At 46.2% G+C, this 22,988-nt stretch overlaps 1 protein-coding gene across 1 annotated transcript in view; it reads left to right on the top strand.

The window, feature by feature from the left end:
* The window catches only part of LOC142261674 (uncharacterized), a 107,117-nt gene that overhangs the window by 11,581 nt on the left and 72,548 nt on the right, over positions 1 to 22,988 (top strand). The window contains 2 exon segments of the mRNA XM_075332139.1: positions 1,645 to 2,742; positions 2,745 to 3,167. Of these exon segments, the coding sequence (XP_075188254.1) occupies positions 1,645 to 2,742; positions 2,745 to 3,167 (1,521 nt within the window).

Genomic DNA, 22,988 nt, shown 5'->3' with positions numbered 1-22,988 from the left:
ATCGAAATCTGTGAAGTACCTGTGGGTACAAAATGCTCACTATACCCCTAGATAGAAGCCTTGAGAGGTCTAGTTTCCAAAATGGCATCACTTGTGAGGGGTTTCTTCTGTTTAGGTACCTTAGCGGACCTGTAAATGCAACATGGTGCCCGCAATCTATTTCAGCCAAATTTGCTTTCCAAAATTCAAATATTGCTCCTTCTGTTCCGGGCCCTCCCATTTGTGCAAACAGAGGTTTGTTACCACATGTGGGGTATCAGCACGCTCATAAGAAAGTAGGTAACAAGTTTTGGGGTCCATTTTGTTGTGTTATTTCTTCTAAATTTGAATAAATTTGGAGTAGAGCAACATTTTTAGGTAAAATTTTATTTTTTGCTTTTGTTCATTCCACATTGCTTTAGTTTCTGTGATGCACTTGAAGGGTTAATAAACTTCTTGGATGTGGTTTTGAGCAGTGTGAGGGGTGCAGTTTTTAGAATGGGGTCACTTTTGGGTATTTTATGTCACCTAGGCCTCTCAAAGTCACTGCAAATGTGATGTGGTCCCTAAAAAAATGGTTTTGTAAATTTTGATGTAAAAATGAGAAATTGTTCATAAATTTTGAACTCTTCTAACTTCCTAACAAAAAAAAATGTTGTTTCCAAAATCGCGCTGATGTAAAGTAGACAAGTGGGAAATGTTATTTATTAACTATTTTGTGTCACAGAACTCTGGTTTAACGGTATAAAAATTCAAAAGTTGAAAATTGCAAATTTTTCTAAATTTTTGCCAAAATTCAATTTTTTTTATAAATAAATGCAAAAATATTGTCCAAAATTTTGTACTAACATGAAGTCCAATATGTAATGAAAAAACAATCTCAGAATCACCGGGATCCGTTGAAGCGTTCCAGAGATATAACCTCATGAAGTGACACTGGTCAGAATTGCAAAATTTGGTCTGGTCATTAAGGTGAAAATTAGCTCCGTCACTAAGGGGTTAAAACAAACAATGATACCGCAACATATAGTCAGTAAATAGCATTTACCGTATTCTGCTTTAGTCTAAATGACTACCTTGACCCCACAGGCAGTCTCTGGAAATTAGTATGGAGTGGATGTTGTATAGTGAAAATTGCAAATCTGCCATTTTACTGTACAATACATAACACCCAGCTCGTGCTCCATGAGACACACAGCGTAAATATTTATGTGGGTTCTTCCCTGTGGCAATGCCAAACATGTAGATACTAACAGTGTTTGGGACATTGCAAGGCTGAGAAGCATCGAGGACTTTTGGCTTTGGGATTTTGCTGAATTGGATTATGAAACCATATCTCTTTATAATCAAGAGTCGTCAGCTACAACCATTGTGGAAACCCTCCATTTTTTTCACTGAAGGAATCGATTTTTTTGTATAATTTTGGCTTATAAAATATTATTTGGTGGCTTATTATTCCAATATACAGGAGGCAAAGTGAACAAAGAGGGTTGAACTCTATGTTCTACTACCGTAGTTCCTACTCTGAGGTCTACTGTTAGATTGTGTACGGTCTTTGTTTTAGTAAATGATTACTTTTTGCTCCATAACTTGCAATTTATTTAGATATTTTATTAATTATATCCTTAAATGTGCTGATATTAAAATAATTTTCATTCTTGACAGATGACTGTACTATTAGATCAGATGGACAACTGACATCTTCAATTTTTACATCAGATGACCTTGATATCACACAAGATATAACTGAAGTGAGTGACTCTATTTCAGATATACTATCATCTCTTTACAGCAAAGATCTATCATCTGATTCAATTGAACAGGTTCTACCTTCTGATTCATCACAGACTATTAAGAAAAATAAAAGTCACAAAAGTGGCATTAAAAATCGAAGTGTTCCTACAGGAAAGAAGCCATTTTCAACTTCAGAATATGAAAAAATCCATCGAAATATTCAAACAAGGGAGAAAAGATTTTTTTCAGATTCTGTTAGTTACCACAGAACTCACACATGGGAGAAGCCATTTTCATGCTCAGAATGTGGGAAATGTTTTATAAATAAGTCCGTTTTTGTTGAACACCAGAAATTTCACACAGGTGAGAAGCCTTTTTCATGTTCAGAATGCGGGAGATGTTTTACGCGTAAATTATTTCTTGTTACACATCAAAGAATACACACAGGGGAGAAGCCTTTTTCATGTTCAGAATGTGGGAAACATTTTAACCAGAAATCAAATCTTGTTAGACACAAGAGAACTCACACGGGGGAGAGGCCTTTTTCATGTGCAGATTGTGGGAAATGTTTTGCACATAAATCGGAATTTGTTACACACCAAAGAACTCACACGGGAGAAAAGCCTTTTTCATGTTCAGAATGTGGGAAATGTTTTGCACAGAAATCGCATTTTATTTCACATCAAAGAACTCACACGGGTGAAAAGCCATATTCATGTTCAGAATGTGGGAAACATTTTAACCAAAAATCAAATCTTGTTATACACCAGAGAATTCACACAGGGGAGAAGCCATATGCATGTTCAGAATGTGGGAAACATTTTAATCAAAAATCAGATCTTGTCATACACCAGAGAATTCACTCAGGGATGAAACCTTTTTCATGTTCAGAATGTGTAAGATGTTTTGCAGATAGATCAAGTCTTGTTAGACACCAAATAATTCACACAGGGGAGAAACCGTTTTCATGTTCAGAATGTGGTAAACATTTTAACCAAAAATCATACCTTGTTACACACCAGAGAATTCACACGGGGAGAAGCCTTTTTCATGTTCAGGATGTGGTAAACATTTTAACTGTAAATCACATCTTGTTATACATCAGAGAACTCACACGGGGGAGAAGCCATATTCATGTTTAGAATGTGGGAAACATTTTAACCAAAAATCGGATCTTGTTATACATCAGAGAATTCACACAGGGGAGAAGCCTTTTTCATGTTCCGAATGTGGGAGATGTTTTGCAGATAAATCACGTCTTGTTAGACACCAAATAATTCACACAGGGGAGAAACCATTTTCATGTTCAGAATGTGGTAAACATTTTAACCAAAAATCATACCTTGTTACACACCAGAGAATTCACACAGGGGAGAAGCCATATTCATGTCCAGAATGTGGGAAATGTTTTGCAGATAAATCAAGTCTTGCTAAACACCAACTAATTCACACACGTGAGAAACTATTGACATGTTTAGAATGAGGAAAATATTTTACACACAAATGTCCTATTTTTAATATCACAAAACTCATAAGGGTAGAAGCCATTATCATACATAGAAGGTGAGAAATATTTTACTTGAATATTTGTAGACCTCTATGAAAAACTCACACGGGGAGAAACCATATATTTGACAAACTGAACAAGAAAACACAAAAGACAGTCACAGTAAAGGCAAGTAAGTAAACAAGAAAGGGAAAGCAATGTTAATGTTACATTATAATTATAATACATACAGTGACTAATAGACGTCTGTTTTCTGAAAATAAAAAGCAATATTCCATGTGCATTGAACATTTCACATTGTTATATATTCACAGTATATTACGAAAGTTAGTACATCCCATACAATGTTCTAAATATTTTATTATAACTTTTCCTTGCTCCTGGACAAAGCACTGAGGTTGCAAAACAAGCGTCAGGTGCATGGAGATACCGCTTTAGTTTTTACCCTTCTTTGGACCCTGATATTTAACCTCTCCTCTGCCATCTTATTGTCTTATATCATATGATGTCCAAATGTTGTTTTTTCATTCTAATTTCTCACCCTTGTGAGTATTAATTTATTTATATTTGAATTTATATATTTGATGATACAGTATTGGGACATCACATATTTATGTTACTTATTTGAAGCTGGTTAGTTTATTTACAATTTACATTAGGATTGTTGCCGGATCCTCCCAATTAATACCATCTGTCCCTTGGGTTGTTCCATTTTATTGTGTTTATTTTTTTATTATTGTTCAATAAAGAATATACAAATTTTTATCTTTATATTCTTGGCTTGGATATTTTTCTCCTTTGGTGTTGGTATGACATTTCTATATGCTTTGAGCCCCCACTAGTGGGTTGTGATATTGGTGTTACATCCTTGTCCCCTGTAGGAATGTGACCATCCTTGTCCCCTGTAGTAATGTACCTATGCGTATCCCCATCCTGTACTAATGTTCCACCATCCTGTAGTAATCCTTTGTCCCCTGTAGCAATGAGACAATCCTTGTCCCCTTGAGGTAATGTGCCCATCCTTGTCCCCTGTAGTAATTTGTCCATCCTTGTCCCCATCTTATAGTAATGTGTCCATCCTTTTCTCCTGTAGTAATGTTCCCTCATCCCCTGAGCTCACCCCCGCTGTACTACAGAACACAAGTGACTGCCTGACTGCAGTTTGCAACATCATGTCTGCTCTCTATCTGAAACTTAACCTTTCCAAAACTGAACTTCTTCTTTTCCCTCCATCTTCCAACCTTCCTAAACCTGACATCTCCCTCTCTGTGTGTGGCACAACGATAAGTCCTAGGAAGCAAGCCTGCTGTCTGGGTGTTATAGTTGACACTGATCTCTCCTTCACCTCCCACATACAATCTCTTGCCCGCTCCTGCCGCTTGCACCTCAAAAACATCTCTAGAATCCGCCCCTTTCTCACCATGGAAACGACAAAAACCCTCACCGTGGCCCTGATCCACTCTCGCCTTGACTACTGTAACTCTTTATTAATTGGTCTCCCTCTAACTAGATTCTCTCCTCTACAGTCCATCATTAATGCAGCAGCCAGGGTCACCTATCTGGCTAACCGCTACTCGAATGCCTCCTCTCTGTGCCAGTCATTGCACTGGCTGCCCATATATCACAGGATCCAATTCAAACTGCTTTTTCTCACCCACAAAGCTCTCCACAGTGCGGCTCCCCCCTACATCACCACCCTCCTCTCTGTCTATCACCACAAAGCTCTCCACAGTGCGTCACCCCCCTACATCTCCACCCTCCTCTCTGTCTGTCACCCCACCCATTATCTACGCTCTGCAAATGACTTTCGACTAACATCCACACTAATTCGAACCTCCCACTGCCAAATCCAAGACTTCTTCCGAGCTGCAACAATCCTCGGGAAAGCTCTACTTCAAGAAGTTAGGAGGAATCACAACTTACTCAGCTTCAGAGGCACCCTAAAAACGCATCTTTTTAGGGTGACCTATCACACTCCCTAGCCTAACTAAATTCATATAATCCCTCGACAACGTGTCAGAATATAACCCCACGTCAAACTCCATGGCACCTAAATGCATCTCAAGGTTCTGGCCAACTGGTCCAGGCAGCCATTATCTATCCCCCATTTCCTTGAGATGGCTGGATTGTCATTGTAAATAAGTACTTGTACCTTGCCCCTCCCCCCATCTCATTGTAGATTGTAAGCTCTCACGAGCAGGGTTGTCTTTTTTCCCTCTAAATATTGTATTTTCTATAACTGTTACTTGTTTGTATATGATCCTCCTGAATTGTAAAGCGCTGTGGAATATGTTGGTGCTATAACAATAAAGAATAATTATTATTATTATTTGCTTGATTCTTTTGTAAAGCCTATCACACGGTATTATATGTATTTTACAGGTAAAAATATTTTCAGCAGTTTCAATGGCTATACCTGAATTTTCTATATGAAAATACGCAATATCCATTTTTTTGTATGTTTGATATTTTGTTCCTTTGTGCAATTCCTTGGGTCAGTGCAATATATTAACCTATTATTATCCGGCTTTAATATAGCACTTTAGTATATCTGGGTGGTGCAATAATATATATCCTTTCTGGGCTGTGCAATAAATACTATGACCTTTCTATTTATTATGATATATTTGCACTAATTTTGATCTATTTTATTCTTGGACCACAGTGACCCATACTGATCAAATTTGAGAAATCATCTTTCTGGATGGGTTGATGCAATAATATATTTTTTTTTTCCTGGGCTGTGCAATAAATATTATGAACTTTCTATATACAGTGGAACCTTGGATTAAGAGTAACTTTGTTGGAGAGCGTTTTGCAAGACAAGCAAAGCTTTTTAAAAATTTGTAACTTGGTTTAAGAGCAATGCTTTGCAATAAGAGCAAAAACTCATCGAGCACACCTCCGATTCTGTCCTTTCACCGCACTCTGGAGGTAACTTTCTGTACATATGTACTGTATACAATATACCATTGTACATTGTACAGTATATACTATACAGCATGTCAATTAATTTGCATCTATTGATACAGTATTGTACTTTCTTTCTGCACATTGCTTGTACTGTAATCTAATTACCTGTGCAGTGTTTCTGCCCCACATGTGACTTAGTTCTGCCCTTATTTTGCGGAGAATAGATTTGGGGTGTGTTTTTTTTTTTGTTTATTGTATTAGAATAAAGGTTGTCATATTTATACATCATTTTTTTCTCTCTATACTGTACCTCACACACATCAACAATTCTATCGTAAGCTAAACTGCAGTTTAATTTGTTTTCTATGTTTTTTTTTAAACCAAATTTTTATTTGTTTTCTTGTAATGGTAAAAAAGGGTACAGAATGAAGAAAATAAGGGTCAACAAATCAAAATATCAAATAACATAGTCTCTTACAATTTATCGATCAAATATTTGTCACGGTCATCAAATTTGCTCCTTCCCCTTCTTCGTCAATGTATATTTCCATTATTCAGTCTCCACTACCCCCCTTCAGCAGCATTCCTTGATAACTTGTTACAAACACTACTTGTAAACACTATCCCTCCCACCCCACCTCCTCCCCTCTGCATGCGACACAACCCAGAATTTGGCCAACTATAATTTCAGCTCGCACAGTGACCCTGACAGGTCTTCCTTCATGTACCATTCCGTAGACACAAATGTGGACATTATTTGTATTGTTTCTTCTCTAGAACATATAACGCTTATGAACTTTCTCCATTTACTGAAAAATTTTGCTGTCATCCTTTCTTTACACCTCTCCACCATCACCTTCTCCAACATGAGCATTTTTTTCAATTGATTAACAAGTTCTTCTTTTGTTGGTATTTCCTTCACCAGCCACTTCTGAAGAATAGCCCTTTTACTTATCATTGCTATATCATGGAAAAGATTCGGTAACGTGTCTCCCCCTTTCTCTCCCTCCTCTCGATGCTGATAGTGAAATAACCAGACCATTGGATCTAACTCTACATTTCTATTCCAGATTTTCCTCCTACCCCTTGGACTTGTTTCCAAAATCTTTCAATGCTTTCGCACTGCCATATCCCATGATATAGATCTGTTTTTTCCGTACCACAATTTGGACAACTCATCATCTTATCTGGATGTCTTGCATTCAGTATATTAAATCCATAGATAGCTCTATGTATGATCCTGAATTGGGTATCTCTTAAGTTCTCATTCACAATCTTCTTCCTCATCACCATCCAACCATTCAAAATCTTCTCCTCCACTTCTTGATCTCCCAACTGCTTTGCCCACCCTTCCAACATTCTTCTTGATATTTTAGGGACTAACACTTCTCTCATATTTCCATAAAGACTTGATATATTTGTGGCATGGATGTCCCTTTATATGATCGCATCCATCTGATTTGCCTCATATTCGTTATTTATGTTGTATGGTTTCTTCATTATCCCTTGTTTCACCTGTTCAAACTGGAGAGTCTGGAATGGGCGCAAGTCACACTTTGCTCTCAACTCCTCACACGTCATCCATCTCCGTTCTGTATCATGCATCAGGTTTTTGAGTTCTAATCCCTTTTTCTCTCCATTCTTTAAAGAGATAATTTTCCCTTCCCTGTGGAAAGTCAGGACAAGCCCATATATTAAGGAATTTGGAGATGTTCCAGGCTAACCCGAACTTTTTCCTAACCGCCTTCCAAGTCATCACTGTGTCTCTACAAATCAGTGAGTGTTTAATGTTGGGCGGCAAATTTGGAATGGAGGTATGTAGGATTGCACTCAGGTCCCAAGGTTTACAAAATTCTGCCTCTATATCCCAGTCAGAATACCTACTTGTTCGTCTAATCCAATTGACGATAGATACAGGCCAAATTGTACCCCCTGATGTTAGGTAGTCTGATCCCTCCATTTTCTGTTGATAACATTAGCTTTTTGGCACTAATCCTCGGCCTATATCCCTTCCACAAAAAACGTGAGAACACTTTTGTCAATCTGTTCACATCCGAGTGTTTAAGAAGCAATGGGATTGTCTGCATTGGATAGAGTAGCTTGGAAAAGCTCATCATTTTTATTAGATGATTTCTTCCCAGAAGAGTCAATGGCAAATTTGCCCAACATTGCAGTTCACGTTCAATTTTCTCGATCAAAGGGGAATAATTTAATGAATATATGGTTTTTGTATCCCTCCCAACCTGTACTCCCAAGTATTTAATTGTATTTCTAGCTATTGGAATGTCACATAATGCACCCCTCTCCCCCTCCGCTCTCTTTTCATCCAAGAAGAGAATTTCACATTTGTTTTTGTTAAGTCTAAAGGCCCCGTCACACTAAGCAACATCGCTAGCAACATCGCTGCTAACGAACAACTTTTGTGACGTTGCTAGCGATGTTGCTGTGTGTGACATCCAGCAACAACCTGGCCCCTGCTGTGAGGTCGTTGGTTGTTGCTGAATGTCCTGGGCCATTTTTTAGTTGTTGCTCTCCCGCTGTGAAGCGCAGATCGCTGTGTGTGACAGCGAGACAGCAACAACTAAATGTGCAGGCAGCAGGAGCCGGCTTCTGCGGAGGCTGGTAACCAAAGTAAACATCGGGTAACCAAGAAGCCCTGTCCTTGGTTACCCGATATTTACCTTTGTTACCAGCCTCCGCCACTCTCACTGTCAGTGCCGGCTCCTGCTCTGTGCACATGTAGCTGCAGGACACATCGGGTTAATTAACCCGATGTGTGCTGTAGCTAGGAGAGCAAGGAGCCAGCGCTAAGCATTGTGCGCTGCTCCCTGCTCTGTGCACATGTAGCTGCAGCACACATCGGGTAATTAACCCGATGTATGCTGTAACTAGGAGAGCAGGGAGCCAGCGCTCAGTGTGCGCTGCTCCCTGCTCTCTGCACGTGTAGCTCCGTGCGCTGGTAACCAAGGTAAATATCAGGTTGGTTACCCGATATTTACCTTAGTTACCAAGCGCAGCATCTTCCACGCGGCGCTGGGGGCTGGTCACTGGTTGCTGGTGAGCTCACCAGCAACTCGTGTAGCGATGCTCCAGCGATCCCTGCCAGGTCAGGTTGCTGGTGGGATCGCTGGAGCGTCGCAGTGTGACATCTCACCAGCAACCTCCTAGCAACTTACCAGTGATCCCTATCGTTGTTGGGATCGCTGGTAAGTTGCTTAGTGTGACTGGACCTTAAACCCTGCTAACCTCCCAAACTCCTCAATTTGTTCTATGACTCTACTCAATTGTGTGTTAGGTTTGCTCATGAACAGGATTATATCATCAGCAAATAAGGCTGAGTGCAATGACTTCCTCCCTACCTTGATCCCTTCAAACCACCCCCCCTCATTCAAACGTCTAGCCAGGGGTTTAATAGCCAAGTTAAACAATAGTGGTGACATCGGGCATCCTTGCCTGGTTCCCTTCATCAAAGGAAATGTTTTTGACAAAAATCCTGGGGTACTCATTCTTGCCTGAGGATTTGCATAAAGGACCCTCACAAAATTCCTAAAAGCTCCGTGTAAGCCCAGGTGATCTAACACCTGTTCCAGCCATGACCACCTCACATTGTCAAAGGCTTTCTCCGCGTCCAAGGTGATCAAGGCTGGATTCCCCTCCCCCCCTTCTCTCGTCTGCTTTACTACATCAATTGCTAGCATTACTTTCCTAATGTTTGTCACCACTGAACGTCCTTTAACAAAACCAGCCTGGGGAGATCTATAATCTCTGGCAATACTGCCGCTAACCTATTTGCCATCAACTTCGCTAAAATTTTTAGGTCATGATTAATCAGCGAGATGGGCCTATAACTAGATGGGTCTTCTAAATTCTTTCCTCCCTTAGGAATGCGCTTTATATAGGCTGTATTAAGTGTACCCGATATTCTTTCTCCGTCCATTATCTTATTGAATAACTCTGTCAGTATAGGTGAGATTTGATCCTTCATAATTTTGAAAAAACTGCCGCTAAAGCCATCTGGTCCCGGGGCCTTTGTCGTTTTTAACTCTCCTATAACCTGTAGCACCTCCTCCTCCGTCACCTCTTTATTCAGAGCCTGTAAATTTTCCTCTGTGAGCGTAGGCATTTTTGTTCCTTTTAACCACTCATTTCCTTCTCTCCTATCATCTAACCCCTCCTCTTTATATAAACTTGCATAGAAGTCTCCAAGAATGTCGTTTATCTCTTTGGGATCTGTCGTTTTACTCCCCACACCGTTTCTCAGTGTCATAATATGTGTCATAGGTCATCGTCCCCTTGCCAGATTTGCCAATAACTTCCCTGCCTTGTTCCCGAAACGATTCAACTCTGCCTCTTGTTGTGTCCTGTACATACCTTCTTTCCTTTCTACCCAGTTCTCAAAATTTCCCTTCGCCTCCACCCACTTTGCTTTTGTCACCCTTGATGGTTTTTCTAAGAAGTCAGTATATGCTTTCCAGACTGCCCGGCTAGCCTCCTGAAACTTTACTTGTGCCTGTCGTTTCGCCTTTGCCGTATATCCTATCACTTTTCCTCTCAAAACTGCCTTAGCCGTCTCCCAATACAATAGTGTTTCCCCACTGTGCTCTTGATTCGTCAATGTATAATCCACCCACCATTCTCTCAGTATTCTATGGAAGTTCTCGTCCAAAGTCAAGAATGAGGGGAAGCGCCATATATAATCCTGTCCTCTCTGAACTTTGTCAGCTATACTGACTACCACTGGGCTATGATCCGATATTACCATAGTCTCTATAACTATCTCTTCTACCCTCTGCAATAAATTCTCACTTGTCAGCCAAAGGTCAATCCTTGACCAAGAGTCGTGTGGGTGGGAATAGTGTGTAAATTCTCTCTCTTGCGGGTGATATAATCTCCAGCAATCCTGTAGTGTAGTTGTATTTAACAATGCTCTCAGCGACCCCTCCGTGTTCCTCCCCTGCTTCTCCTGACTCCTCCTGTCTTCTTCCTGAGAAACCACTGTATTGAAGTCTCCCCCCACCAATTTATATATATCCCCATCCAGCAAAATCTTACTAGCTATATTTTTAAAAAAAAACCTTTGTTCCGTATTGGGTGCATATATATTATGGATACTAAAAGTGCCTTGAGTACCTGAAATCTTTATATGTATGTATCTTCCTTCTTCATCTGAATCTTGTGTTTCCACCTCGTGTGCAAAGTTTTTATTGATCAACATAAGAACCCCTGCTTTCTTACCGTTTGAGGCCGACCCATATACCCTTCCCACCCACATCTTGTTCATACGGAAGAATTCATCCTTTTGCAAGTGCGTCTCCTGTAATAAAGCAATATCAACCTTAAGCTTCTTGAGATGACGTAGTATCATATTTCGTTTGTGCGGCGATCTGAGTCCCTTAACATTCCACGTAATGAGCTTAACCATAATCCCCAAAATCAACAGTTCCTTTTTCAGGCCGTGTCGCATGGATTCCCCAACTCTCTTCCCCTCTCCTTCCCTCCCCCAACTGTATATAACCCCTCCCATCCCCAACTTTACAAATACAATTAACGTCTTCCATTTTTTCTGAGATGATTGAGACTCCTTTCAAACCCCTGCTTCAAGTCAAGCTCTCCATGAAGCCACCCCACTAAGTCACCTCTCCCTCTCTATTGGCTATTAACTCCTTGCCCCTAAACAGCCTTTATAAATTTATCAAGCTCCTAAAACCGTCATTAAGAGAAGAAAAAGAGAGAGAAGAAGGAAAAAAAAAACCCATTAGTAAATGATAAAAGGGAAAAAGTGATAAGCATGAAAAAGAGAGAGAGAAAAAGGGAGCGAAAGAAAAAGAGATAGAGAAGGAGCTAGGCGAGACTTTAGAGAGTTAAGGCACATTTGTCACCATACGGCTCCATTCAGCAGTCTCAAATTAAGTCCTTGTCTTGCCTGTTTCTTCATGAGCTGCTGCCTCTTCCTCCTCTTTTCCCAGCTGAAGTCGCCATCTGTCGCTTTTCCTTCGGACTGGCTGGTCTGGATCTCGATTGACTCCACTCTGGCTCGTTGTCGGGTCTAACTGCAGATGTTATGTTTGCAGATGTTATGTTTACAGGATCTGCATGTTTCGGATCAGTGAAAGTCCCTTCTTTTCCATTCCTCTCCTGTCGCCGTGTTCTCCCGTCCTGTAGTATCTCTCGCTCCGCCTCTGAAGGATCCCGAAAAATCTTTGTGACCCCATCTGCTCCTCTTACTCTTAGTATTGCTGGGTATAAAAGCTGAAATTTAATGTTTTTGTGATAGAGGGCAGTGCAGATCTGGCTAAATGCTTTTCTTTTTCGTGTGACTTCTGCCGAATAGCCGTCAAATAATAGAATCTTGTGTCCCTGAATGCATAGTGCCTGTTTCCTATTCCTGAAGGCCTGTAGAATTTCTTCTTTATCTTTGTATTCCAGGTATTTTATAATAACTTGTCTTGCTCTGGACATTTCACCTTGCTTGGAGGTATTATCATTGTTACTGTGACCATCTCTTTGCTCCCTTATGGGTCCGACTCTGTGCGCTCTTTCTACACGGCAGCTATGTAGTAAGCCTAAAGCCTGGGGTAATTCTTTTTCACAGATTGTGTCCAAATATTTTGTTGTCACTGTCTCAGGCAGACCCACCAGCCTCTAATTATTCCTCCTAGATCTGTTTTCGAGATCTTCTATTTTATTTTTCATAAGCTGAGCATTAGTGTTTAGCTCCTTAAATCTGCCCTCCAATCTTGTCAGATTCTCTTCAGCATCAGAAACTCTTTGCTCTACCTCTGTCAGTCTCATATCATGGTGCTCCACATCCTCCTGCAGCGCAGCCAAAGCCTTCTTCACTGAGGTTGCTATTGCCTCTGTGATTTCTGCTGTCAGATGATCTGCCACTTCTTTTGCCAGCCTTTTGTAATCCATCTCATATCTTTCCCCTAAGCCCAATGTCTCTGTACCACTCTGCATACTCTGAATTCTTCTGTTATCTGGGCCTCCTGCACATTGCTGCAGCTGCCCTTGTGGTTCCTCTCCCTCCCCCCCCTCCTTCCTCCTCACTGTGGGTGCCATGTTATCTGCACTCACCCCCTCCTCCCTCTGCTCTGCTCTGGGCTTGAATGGTGTTCCTCCACTTCTGAGGAGATAACGATCCATGCACTGACAACTGGTAATTCAGTGCAGTCTCTCTATGTTGGTCTAGGGTGCTATTTGTTTCTGTAGGTCGCTGTATATTGCAGGGGCTGTATGGAGCTGCTCCTTCTCCCTCCTCACATCTCAGCGCAGGAACAGGAAGTCTCTATTTTTTTACTGTACTGTACAGTATTTTGTATTAGTGTACTGTAAGAATTTGATATGAATACATTAGATTTTTTTGCATTACTGTATATGTGCAGACCTGCTCCTAAACCTCAGATTGCTCCTAATATCACGCAGACCATGCCGTCCACTCTCCTTTTCCCACCTGCTCTCCCTTTCTCTACTTCTCACTGCTGGTGACATATCCCCCATTCCCGGTCCCCCACAGATGGTACACCCCTCTTTATAACCCACTTATCACTCCCCACATACTTGTCACGCTCCCCGGGTCCTCGGCTCCCCTCCCCGGGTCCTCTGCTCCGCTCCCCGGGTCCTCAGCCCCGCTCCCCGGCTCACCTGCCACGCTCCCCGCTCTCCAGCCTCCGGTGCCCGTCCTTCCCAGGCCCCCTGGTGTCCGATCCCGGCGCCCGACGGCTTCCCAGGCTCTGGCCGGCTCCCCTGCGTCCTCCTCTCAGCTTCCTTCCCTGGCTTCTGGCACCCGGGCCGCGCGCATGCGCATTAGGGCGCGCGCGCGGTCACTGACCCTTTCTTAAAGGGCCAGCGTCCATTAACAGGAAATGAGGCTAAACAGGTACAGGGTATAAAGGGGGTTATTGTCCAAGGGGGCGGGGCCTGATCTTCGTGTTTCCTAAGCTAGGAGTCAGGTCTCCTGGTGTCGCTGTGCATATACTTACCTATCTCTCTTGTAGAGCCGTGCCTGCCTCGCCATCCAGTCCTGCCGTATCCTGAACCCCGAACGCTGTCCATCTGCCATCCTGACAGTCCGCACCATCTCGGATCCCTGCGGTGACCCGTCATCTCGCTCCAAAGGTTCCGGACCCCGCCTGACATCATCTCGGCTTCCGAACCTGAGCTGCGTCACCCGGACTACCACCCGTGACTCCGTGGTCCCAGGGACTTCTCCGCTATACTCGTGTGCACGGACTGTTCTGCTGTTTATAGTGTTCCAGCTACCGGACTCTTTACTACCATCTTGGAGTTCGGCCCAGTGGATCCACCTCCTGGGTCTGCCCGTCCACCTGGCCGTGACAGTAAGATCAGGCCATGGATCCCGCTGCAGCACTAGCAGCCGTACAGGAGGAACTCCAACGCCAGCGTGAAGTCCAGACCCGCATGCTGCAATTCATGTCTTCAGTAGACGCCCGCCTGAACACGCTACAAGTGGCAGTTACGACTTCAACATCCCGGGCTTCCACTAGTCAATCCACGGATCCAGCTCCTGTGGCGACTTCTTCAGATACCACCAGACTTCGGTTGGCCTCACCACCCCGGTACGCTGGAGACCCTAAGACCTGCAGGGGATTCTTAAATCAATGCTCCCTCCATTTCACGCAGCTGCCGCATTTGTTTGCCTCCGACCAAGCCAAGGTCGCCTTCATCATGTCCCATCTAGAGGGTGAGGCACTGGCGTGGATGAACCCCTTGTGGGAGAAGGGGGATCCTGTGACCACGAACATCCAGGAGTTCCTGCAGGCATTCCGTGGTACCTTTGATGAGCCCGGACGCGCCTCCGCGTCTGCTTCGTCTCTTCTCCGGTTACGTCAGGGGACTCTGACGGTGGGTCAATACGCGATCCGGTTTCGCACCCTGGCCTCAGAACTCGGGTGGAACAACGAGGCCCTAACCGCCGCCTTCTGGGAAGGACTCTCAGGGCGAATTAAAGACGAGCTGGCGGGTCGTGACGTACCGACCACCCTGGATGCCCTGATTGCCCTAGCGACTCGAGTGGACATTCGCTTTCAGGAGCGATCCAAGGAAGTGTCCCGTGAGAGACGTCCGGTACGGCATTCCTCTCCCCCGCAGAAACCCTCCGTACTTCAGTCATCGACAGCTGGGGCCCCCGTCCACGAGCCCATGCAAATCGACCGAGTGCGGCAGTCTGAACTACGTCGAGCAGAGCGGCTCGCCAAGGGTCTCTGCTTTTACTGCGGTGAGGGCACACACCTGCTACGCTCCTGTCCAGAGAGGCCGGGAAACTCCAAAGCCTAGGGTTGGTAGGAGAGGCCACCCTAGGTGCTGGGACTCTCTCTGACCCGGTTACATGGACAGTGCAAGTGACAACGGGAGAGACGCGGTTCACGGCTGATGCCTACCTCGATTCCGGGGCAGCAGGCAATTTCATCCAGCAGGCCACGGTGGACAAGTACCAGGTGCCTGTTATTCCACTCGACAAGCCCCTAGTGATTGCCTCTGTGGATGGGAGACCCCTCTCTGACACCATCTCCTGGATCACCAGGCCGGTCGAACTGCGTATCGGTGCCCTTCACACCGAGAACATCGCTTTCTACGTCCTCCCACACATGTCCCATCAGATCCTGCTGGGACTTCCATGGTTGCGGACACACGAACCATCAGTCAGCTGGGGCACTGGCGAAATCACCCGATGGGGCTCTTCGTGTCATGAGAGGTGCCTAAAGTCCATACAACCCATCCGACGACCTCCGGTTCCAGAGAACCTACCGGGGCTGCCCTCGGCCTATTGGTCCTTTGCAGATGTCTTTGATAAAAAGGAATCCGAGGTACTGCCGCCACATCGTCCATACGATTGTGCCATCGACCTGCTCCCAGGAACAACACCACCACGAGGACGGATATATCCTTTATCTCCAGCCGAAACAAGGGCCATGTCTGCTTACATCTCGGAGAGCCTGGCAAGGGGATTCATTCGGAGATCCTCCTCTCCTGCTGGAGCAGGTTTCTTCTTTGTCAAGAAGAAAGAGGGCGACTTACGCCCATGCATAGACTACCGGGGTTTGAATCAAATCACCGTAAAGAACAAGTACCCTCTGCCGCTCATCCCCGAATTGTTTGACCGGCTTAGAGGAGCTCGTGTGTTCACCAAGCTGGATCTTCGGGGTGCTTACAATCTGGTACGCATCCGCTCTGGTGACGAATGGAAGACCGCGTTCAATACGCGCGATGGACATTATGAATACTGCGTGATGCCCTTCGGCCTGTGTAACGCTCCTGCCGTCTTTCAAGAACTGGTGAACGACGTGTTCCGGGACCTTCTCTACATCTGTGTGGTAGTGTATCTAGATGACATCCTTGTCTTCTCTCCAGACCTCCAAACCCACAGAGAAAACGTACAGCTGGTTCTACAAAGACTGAGAGAGAATCGTCTGTACGCAAAGTATGAGAAGTGTGTCTTTGAGCAGTCTTCTCTCCCCTTTCTGGGGTACATCATCTCTGAGACTGGACTGCAGATGGATCCCAAGAAGGTCTCCGCCATTCTCAACTGGCCTCCTCCTTCTGGACTGAAGGCAATCCAACGCTTCCTGGGATTCGCCAACTACTACCGCCAGTTTATCCCTCACTTTTCTGCCTTGACTGCTCCTCTCTCCGCTTTGACTAAGAAGGAGGCTAATCCAAAGGACTGGTCACCTGCGGCCGACGCCGCGTTTGGCTCTCTGAAGCGGGCTTTTGCTTCCTCTCCTGTACTCCACCGTCCGGAGTTAAACCGCCAGTTCACCTTGGAAGTGGATGCCTCCTCCTCAGGAGCCGGAGCCGTGCTCATGCAAATGTCCTCCTCCGGGAAGATGGTGACTTGCGGATTCTTCTCCAAGGGCTTCTCAGCGCCTGAACGCAACTACACCATCGGTGACCGAGAGCTCTTGGCAGTCAAACTGGCTTTGGAGGAATGGCGCTACCTCCTGGAAGGTGCAGTGTACCCCGTGATTATTTACACGGACCACAAGAACTTGGAATACCTACGGTCCGCTCAGCGACTGAACCCACGGCAAGCCAGGTGGTCCCTATTCTTCGCCAGGTTTGATTTCCAGCTTCACTTCCGACCCGCGGACAAGAATGTACGCGCTGATGCCTTGTCCAGGTCTTTCATGCCCATGGAGCAGGAGGAAGAGACTACCCAACCCATCATTTGTCCTAGTAAAATCATTCCGGTGGCCCCTGTCACCCTGGCCCAGATACCGCCCGGGAAGACCTATGTCTCTGAGGTAGACAGGGAAAAAGTGTTACACTGGGGTCATGCCTCGAAAACAGCCGGTCATGCTGGTCAGAAAAAGACATGGGGTGCGATTGTACGTCATTATTGGTGGCCATCCCTTCGCACGGACGTCGCTGCTTTTGTATCCTCCTGCTCCTCTTGTGCCAGGAACAAGACACCCAAACACCTCCCATATGGCCGTCTTCTGCCTCTGCCGATACCCTCAGTTCCGTGGCAACACATAGCAATGGACTTCATTACGGACTTGCCATTGTCCTCCGGACACACAGTCATATGGGTCGTGGTGGACCGGTTCTCTAAAATGGCTCATTTCGTCCCTATGGCTGGACTGCCCTCTGCTCAGGAACTCGCGGACGCCTATGTACAACACATCTTCCGCTTGCATGGCTTTCCATTACACATCGTATCCGACAGAGGAACTCAGTTCACCTCCCGCTTCTGGAGGGCTCTCTGTAAACATCTGGGAGTGACTCTGGACTTTTCATCTGCATACCATCCTCAGTCTAATGGCCAGGTAGAGAGGGTCAATCAAATCTTGACCTCTTTCTTACGTCACTATGTTAACGCCCATCACGACGACTGGTCCGCTCTTCTCCCTTGGGCTGAATTCTCCCACAACCACCACATCAGTGAGTCGTCCTCCAGCTCTCCCTTCCATGTCGTTTACGGACTTCAGCCTTCCATCCCATTGCCTGTATCCCCTTCTTCGGATGTCCCTGCTGCAGATACTGTAGCCCGTGACTTTGCAACCATTTGGGGCTCTGTCAAAGCGTCCCTTGGGCGTGCTTCCCTGCGGATGAAAAGACACGCAGACAAGAAACGTCTGGACCCTCCGTGTTTCTCTCCTGGAGACCTCGTCTGGCTTGCCTCCAAGTACGTCCGCCTGAAGATACCATCATACAAGCTGGGTCCTCGCTACATTGGGCCGTTTAAAGTCCTCAACAAGATCAATGAGGTCTCCTACAAGCTACAGCTCCCGGCCACGATGAGGATACCCAACTCGTTCCACGTCTCCCTGCTCAAGCCGGTAGTCCTTGGTCCCTTCTCCGCTGCTGCCAGTCCGGCTCCTCCACCTATTGCCGATGACGACATCTATGCGGTAAGGGATATCGTGGCCATGAAGACCGTACGAGGTCGACAGTTCTTCCTGGTGGACTGGGAAGGGTATGGTCCTGAGGATAGGTCCTGGGAACCCAGGGAGAACGTGGGCACTCCTCTAATCCGTGCCTTCATGTCCCGGTGGCGGGGAGGGGGGCGTGGGGGGGGGGTACTGTCACGCTCCCCGGGTCCTCGGCTCCCCTCCCCGGGTCCTCTGCTCCGCTCCCCGGGTCCTCAGCCCCGCTCCCCGGCTCACCTGCCACGCTCCCCGCTCTCCAGCCTCCGGTGCCCGTCCTTCCCAGGCCCCCTGGTGTCCGATCCCGGCGCCCGACGGCTTCCCAGGCTCTGGCCGGCTCCCCTGCGTCCTCCTCTCAGCTTCCTTCCCTGGCTTCTGGCACCCGGGCCGCGCGCATGCGCATTAGGGCGCGCGCGCGGTCACTGACCCTTTCTTAAAGGGCCAGCGTCCATTAACAGGAAATGAGGCTAAACAGGTACAGGGTATAAAGGGGGTTATTGTCCAAGGGGGCGGGGCCTGATCTTCGTGTTTCCTAAGCTAGGAGTCAGGTCTCCTGGTGTCGCTGTGCATATACTTACCTATCTCTCTTGTAGAGCCGTGCCTGCCTCGCCATCCAGTCCTGCCGTATCCTGAACCCCGAACGCTGTCCATCTGCCATCCTGACAGTCCGCACCATCTCGGATCCCTGCGGTGACCCGTCATCTCGCTCCAAAGGTTCCGGACCCCGCCTGACATCATCTCGGCTTCCGAACCTGAGCTGCGTCACCCGGACTACCACCCGTGACTCCGTGGTCCCAGGGACTTCTCCGCTATACTCGTGTGCACGGACTGTTCTGCTGTTTATAGTGTTCCAGCTACCGGACTCTTTACTACCATCTTGGAGTTCGGCCCAGTGGATCCACCTCCTGGGTCTGCCCGTCCACCTGGCCGTGACAATACTAGTAACTACCGAAATCTCTCCAATTTAAAATCCATTTCCCTCTCACCTACTCCACCGCTCCCCTTCTCTGGAGAACTCTGGAACGCCAGTTCTGTCTGTAATAAACTGCACATCATTCATGATCTCTTTACCTCTAGCACTCTATCCTCTCTGGGCCTCACCGAAACATGGCTGACACCCTCCAACACTGCCTCCCCTGCTGCACTATACTATGGTGGCCTTCATTTCACCCACACTCCTCGCCCTGGCAATAGACAGGGTGGAGGAGTGGGCCTCCTTCTTTCTAACAACTGCAGCTTTAACCCAATCCCACCTCTACCCTCCCTTAGCCTGCCTTCCTTTGAAGTGCACTCTATCCGAATATTTTCTCCCTCCAACTTCAAGTGGCCGTCATATACAGACCCCTGGGCCCTACCACTGCCTTCATCGACCAGTTCGCTGCTTGGCTTCTACACTTTTTCTTTGCTGACATTCCCACTATCATCATGGGTGACTTCAACATCCCCACTGACACCCGCCAGTCGGTGGCCTCCAAACTCCTGTCCCTCGCTTCGTCTTTGGACTAACTCAGTGGTCCGCCTCTGCCACCCATAAAGATGGACACACATTAGACCTTATCTTCACCCATCTCTGCTCTCTATCTGACCTCACAACTTCCCCCCTCCCCCTATCTGACCACCACCTACTGACCTTTTCAGCCCTGTCTTCCTCACCGGCCCCCCCCTGTCCAGCATCTAGCACACCCCACAAAAACCTTGCACACCTCAACATGCACACCCTCTCTGACTGTATCCTACCGCTGTCCTCCATATCGTCACTCCACGACACAAACAGTGCCACCATTTTCTACAACACCACACTCACATCAGCTATTGATTCAGTCGCTCCCCTTGTGCATGGCAGAGTGAGACGAATCAATAGACTTCGGCAAGTGTCTAGGGCTGCAGAGCGGCGCTGGAAGAAAACGCACTCCCAGGAAGACTTCACCACATTCAAAAATGCAATTCACACATTTCGTTCAGCCCTCACCTCCGCTAAACAGGAATACTTCAGAACCCTCATATCCCCTGTAACACACAACCCCAAACAGTTATTCAATACTTTCAACTCCCTTCTTCGCCCACCACTGCCCCCTCCAACCTCCCTTATTTCCGCAGAAGAATTTGCCACTTGTTTCAAAGAAAAAAATTGACCAAATAAGACAAATCTTCTCTGCGCAGTCACCACAACCCCTTCATATAACTCCCCACCATCACCGAAGGAGAGCTTGCACGTCTTCTCTCAAAAGCGCACCTCACTACATGCGTACTTGACCCCATCCCATCCCACCTCCTCCCAAACCTCACCACTATTCTTATTCCAGCCTTAACCTATCTTTTCAACCTATCTTTACTGACTGGTACCTTCCCCTTTGCCTTTAAACATGCAACAGTCACACCTATCCTAAAGAAACCTTCCCTCGACCCAACCTGTACAACCAGCTACCGCCCCATATCACTACTCCCGTTCACCTCAAAACTCCTGGAACAGCATGTCCATGCTGAACTTTCCTCCCACCTCTCATCTAAGGGGTACTTTGCACGCTGTGACATTGCTAGCAATCTCGTTAGCGATGTGAAATTCTAGATAGCAAGTGCGATCTTTCGAGATCGCACATGCGTAAAGTGTTGTGAATGTTAGTTATGTTTTGGCTGCTGGGAGGCTCCCTCTGGTGGCCAGGAATGGTTTGGACTTGGACTAGGTGTGTTGTGCAGTGGGTGTTTCCTTTGTTAACTCTCTGGTTATTTAAATCCTGGTCTGATTGCAGGCTGTTGCCGGATGTCAGTTGTTCTTTGTATCTCCAGCCTGCTTAATCCTGCTCTACACCACATCTTCCCCAGATAAGTGCTTTCTCTTTATTTATTGTCTGGTTCTTTTGTTTATCTGGGTTTGTCATTTACTGTGGTTGGTTTCAGTTTATTTGCTTGCAGGGATTTTCCCCCTCAGAAGATTGTTGGGGAACTCCCTGCAGTTTTGTGTGGAGTATAGCTCCTTTGGGTCCATGTGTTTGTGGCTTGTTGACTTTGTTATGATTCTTGTTTTCTGTTCATTGGTGTGACAGGGGCACCTGGTATAGGACGGAGTTCAGATCGTGCAATCTGAGGGCCTTTTTGTACTATCAGGAAGTTTGTATTTTGCAGGGTTTTTCTCTGGCCACCATTAGTCCCTTTCCTGTCCTTTCCTATTTTAGTCAGCGGGGGCCTCACCTTTTGCTAATCCTGTTATCTACCCGTGTATTGTGTTTTTCCTATATCACCGCAGTCTTTGAATGTGGGGGGCTTGCTATTCTTGTCTATTTTCTGAGGCAGAGAGTTATTCATCTTTCCTACCTTTAGGATAGTTAGTTCTCCGGCTGGGTTCGCGGTGCACAGGATGTTAGTTCACCCCTCGGCTACTTCTAGTTGTGATGGTTAGTAAGGGGATGGCGGCCAGATTAGTTGCCAATGCTCTTGTCACTTTTTGCCAATGATTTGTGGTGGTCTTCCATGGTTCCGGATCATAACAGTAAAGTGACCTTCGTGCGATCTCAAAAGATCGCACTTGCAATCTAGAATTTCACATCGCTAACGAGATCGCTAGCGATGTCGCAGCGTGCAGAATACCCCTAACTCTCTCTTTGACAACCTACAGTCTGGCTTCTTCCACATCATTCTACCGAAACTGACCTGACTAAAATCACAAATGACTGACTTAAGGGTACTTTACACGCTGTGATATCGCTATCGATATAGCTAGCGACCGTACCCGCCCCCGTCGGTTCTGCGTCACGGGCAAATCGCTGCCCGTGGCGCACAACATAACTTACACCCGTCACACGGACTTACCTTCCCTGCGACATCGCTGTGGCCGGCGAACCGCCTCCTTTCTAAGGGGGTGCTACGTGCGGCGTCACAGCGACGTCACACGGCAGCCGTCTAATAGAAGCAGAGGGGCGGAGTTGAGTGGGACGAACATCCCGCCCACCTCCTTCCTTCCTCATTGCGGCCATCCGAAGGTACGAGGTTGTTGCTCGTTCCTGCGGTGTCACACATAGCGATGTGTGCTGCCGCAGGTACGACAAACAACCTCGCTACTGAATAGGCAACGATTTTTGGTAAGTGAACGACGTCTCACATACCAACGATTTTTGCCTCTTTTGCGATCGTTTAAGGTCGCTCATCCGTGTTACACGCTGCGACGTCGCTAACGACGTCGGATGTGCGTCACAAACACCGTGACCCCGACGATATATTGTTAGCAATGTCACAGTGTGTAAATGGCCCTTTACTGCCAAAGCTAACAAGCACTTCTCCATACTCCTACTTCTAGACCTGTCCTCAGCCTTTGACACTGTCGACCACTCCCTCCTATTACAGATCCTCTCTTCCTTTGGTGTCAGAGATCTTGCCCTTTCTTGAATCTCTTCATACCTTTCCAACCGCACTTTTAGTGTCTCCCACTCCCACACAACCTCTTCTTCCCAGCCTCTCTCTGTTGGCGTCCATCA

The sequence above is a fragment of the Anomaloglossus baeobatrachus genome, unplaced genomic scaffold, assembly GCF_048569485.1.
Source record: "Anomaloglossus baeobatrachus isolate aAnoBae1 unplaced genomic scaffold, aAnoBae1.hap1 Scaffold_2378, whole genome shotgun sequence".
NCBI classification, from domain to species: domain Eukaryota; kingdom Metazoa; phylum Chordata; class Amphibia; order Anura; family Aromobatidae; genus Anomaloglossus; species Anomaloglossus baeobatrachus.
Note: the sequence above shows the minus strand (reverse complement) of the source record. Positions and strands in the feature narration are given on the sequence as shown.